This window comes from Condylura cristata, unplaced genomic scaffold (assembly GCF_000260355.1).
Source record: "Condylura cristata isolate star-nosed mole 26May11 unplaced genomic scaffold, ConCri1.0 scaffold00060, whole genome shotgun sequence".
Lineage (NCBI taxonomy): Eukaryota > Metazoa > Chordata > Mammalia > Eulipotyphla > Talpidae > Condylura > Condylura cristata.
The window spans coordinates 793,825-795,334 of record NW_004567161.1 but is presented as its reverse complement, the minus strand read 5'-3'; the positions used below and the strand labels follow the sequence as shown (position 1 = coordinate 795,334).

Below are 1,510 nucleotides of genomic sequence, written 5' to 3'. Positions count from 1 at the left end.
CGCTCACCTTCATGACCTGGGAGATCCCGTCCACGTTCTGCTTGGCCTTCTGCATCCGGGTCTGCAGGTCGTGCAGAATCTCCCGCATTCCCTGGACGTACTCCAGCACACCTGCGTGCGAAGCGCCCAGGCCCTTAAGAGGGGCGTCGGGGCGGGGAGACCTCCAGCTGCGGCCGAGCCCCAGCGGGTCGGGGGCTTCGCGCGGCTCTCGGCGGCCTGCCTGGGGGCGGCAGGGCGGGAAGCCATGCGCTTTTACAGGGAGCAGCCCAGCAGGCGCCCGGGTCCAGACAAGTGGCCACTCCCCCTCTCCAGTGTTGAGAGTGAGGCCGGGGTGGGGGGCAGAGAAGGGCTGGGAGGTGCGAAAGGCGGGCCGGAGGCCCGAGGGGGGCTTGGCGGTGCCCCACAGACAGGGCTGCGGAAGGGGGCGGCGTCTCCTCGTTCCCGGCCGCCTCCGGCATCCACCGCGCCACACGGGCGCCTCCCCGCTGCCCGGCCGGCCGCCAGACAGCCTGATGCCCTTGTGAGCAACGCGAGAGGCTCCTGGGCCGGGCGGCTGGGGACCCGCTGGCCGTCAGCAGCACCGTGCTGGTGTCTGGGAGGAGCGGCCATCCGCGGGGCCAGCGCAGGGACGGGGGCGCGGCCTGGGTACCTTCGCCGTTCCAGAACAGCGTGGTCTCGGCACTCAGCAGCTTGACGTCGATGGCTTCCAGCTCCGCCTTTATGAGCGGGAATTCTACGTCCACCACGGTGGTCTTTATCTGAAAGCAAGGCCGCCGTGTCGGGGCCCGCGGCCCTCACGCCACTGGCCGCGGAGTGTCCGAGTCGCGGTTCCTGCCACCCAGCACCAGCCGACCCGGAGAGGCCGGCCTGTGCGCCTGTGGGCCCAGGGCAGCCGGGGATTCCAACTTCTCTTAAAAAAGATTTACGGACGCACACAGAGCAGGGGTGCAGCCAGAGGTGTGGGGGCGAGGGGGCCCCAGAGACAGGGTGGGGGGCAGGGCAGGCGGACCCACGGTCACCCACTGCCGAGGGGGCAGCGGGGACAGGTCGAACCTGGCTGCGGTGGCCGCCGACGGCTTCGTGGGGCGCGCTGTGACCCCTGCGCCGCCCGGGGCCCAGATTTCAACCTCCACTTTAACAGTCACTTTGGGTCACCCAGGAGGGCCTTCCGCGGGCATCCACTTAGTGGCCCGTGTTGTGGGCAGACCGGGAAGGAAGTCGTGCCTGGCCAGCGCGTGGCTGAGACCAGCGTGGCCTTCCTGAAGTCGGACTTGGTCCTCAAAAGGACGCCGGGGCAGAGCCGGCGCTCAAGTTCTGGCTCCACAAGGAAGCCCAGGGCCTGCACGGGGACTGGCAGGGTGCGGGTCGAGCAAACGCGGGGGGCTGTGCAGCGGGCATGGGTGGGGGGGCGCACGGGAAACCCAGTTCCGAGGCCGACGTGGGGTGAGCGGGTTGAGAGACGGCCCCGTCGGAGCGGCCCCCCGCGAGGCTGCATGTCAGCCCCCCGCCG

At 70.4% G+C, this 1,510-nt stretch overlaps 1 protein-coding gene across 1 annotated transcript in view; it reads right to left on the bottom strand.

The window, feature by feature from the left end:
• Window positions 1–1,510, bottom strand: part of DNAH17 (dynein, axonemal, heavy chain 17) — a gene marked incomplete at its 3' end in the record, with an annotated part of 54,504 nt that overhangs the window by 46,731 nt on the left and 6,263 nt on the right. Inside the window, exons 6-8 of the mRNA XM_012734579.1 lie at window positions 1,208–1,339; window positions 650–758; window positions 8–111 (exon numbers count right to left, since the gene is read on the bottom strand). Coding sequence (XP_012590033.1) covers window positions 8–111; window positions 650–758; window positions 1,208–1,339 — 345 coding nt within the window. The remainder of the gene's footprint in view (window positions 1–7; window positions 112–649; window positions 759–1,207; window positions 1,340–1,510) is intronic.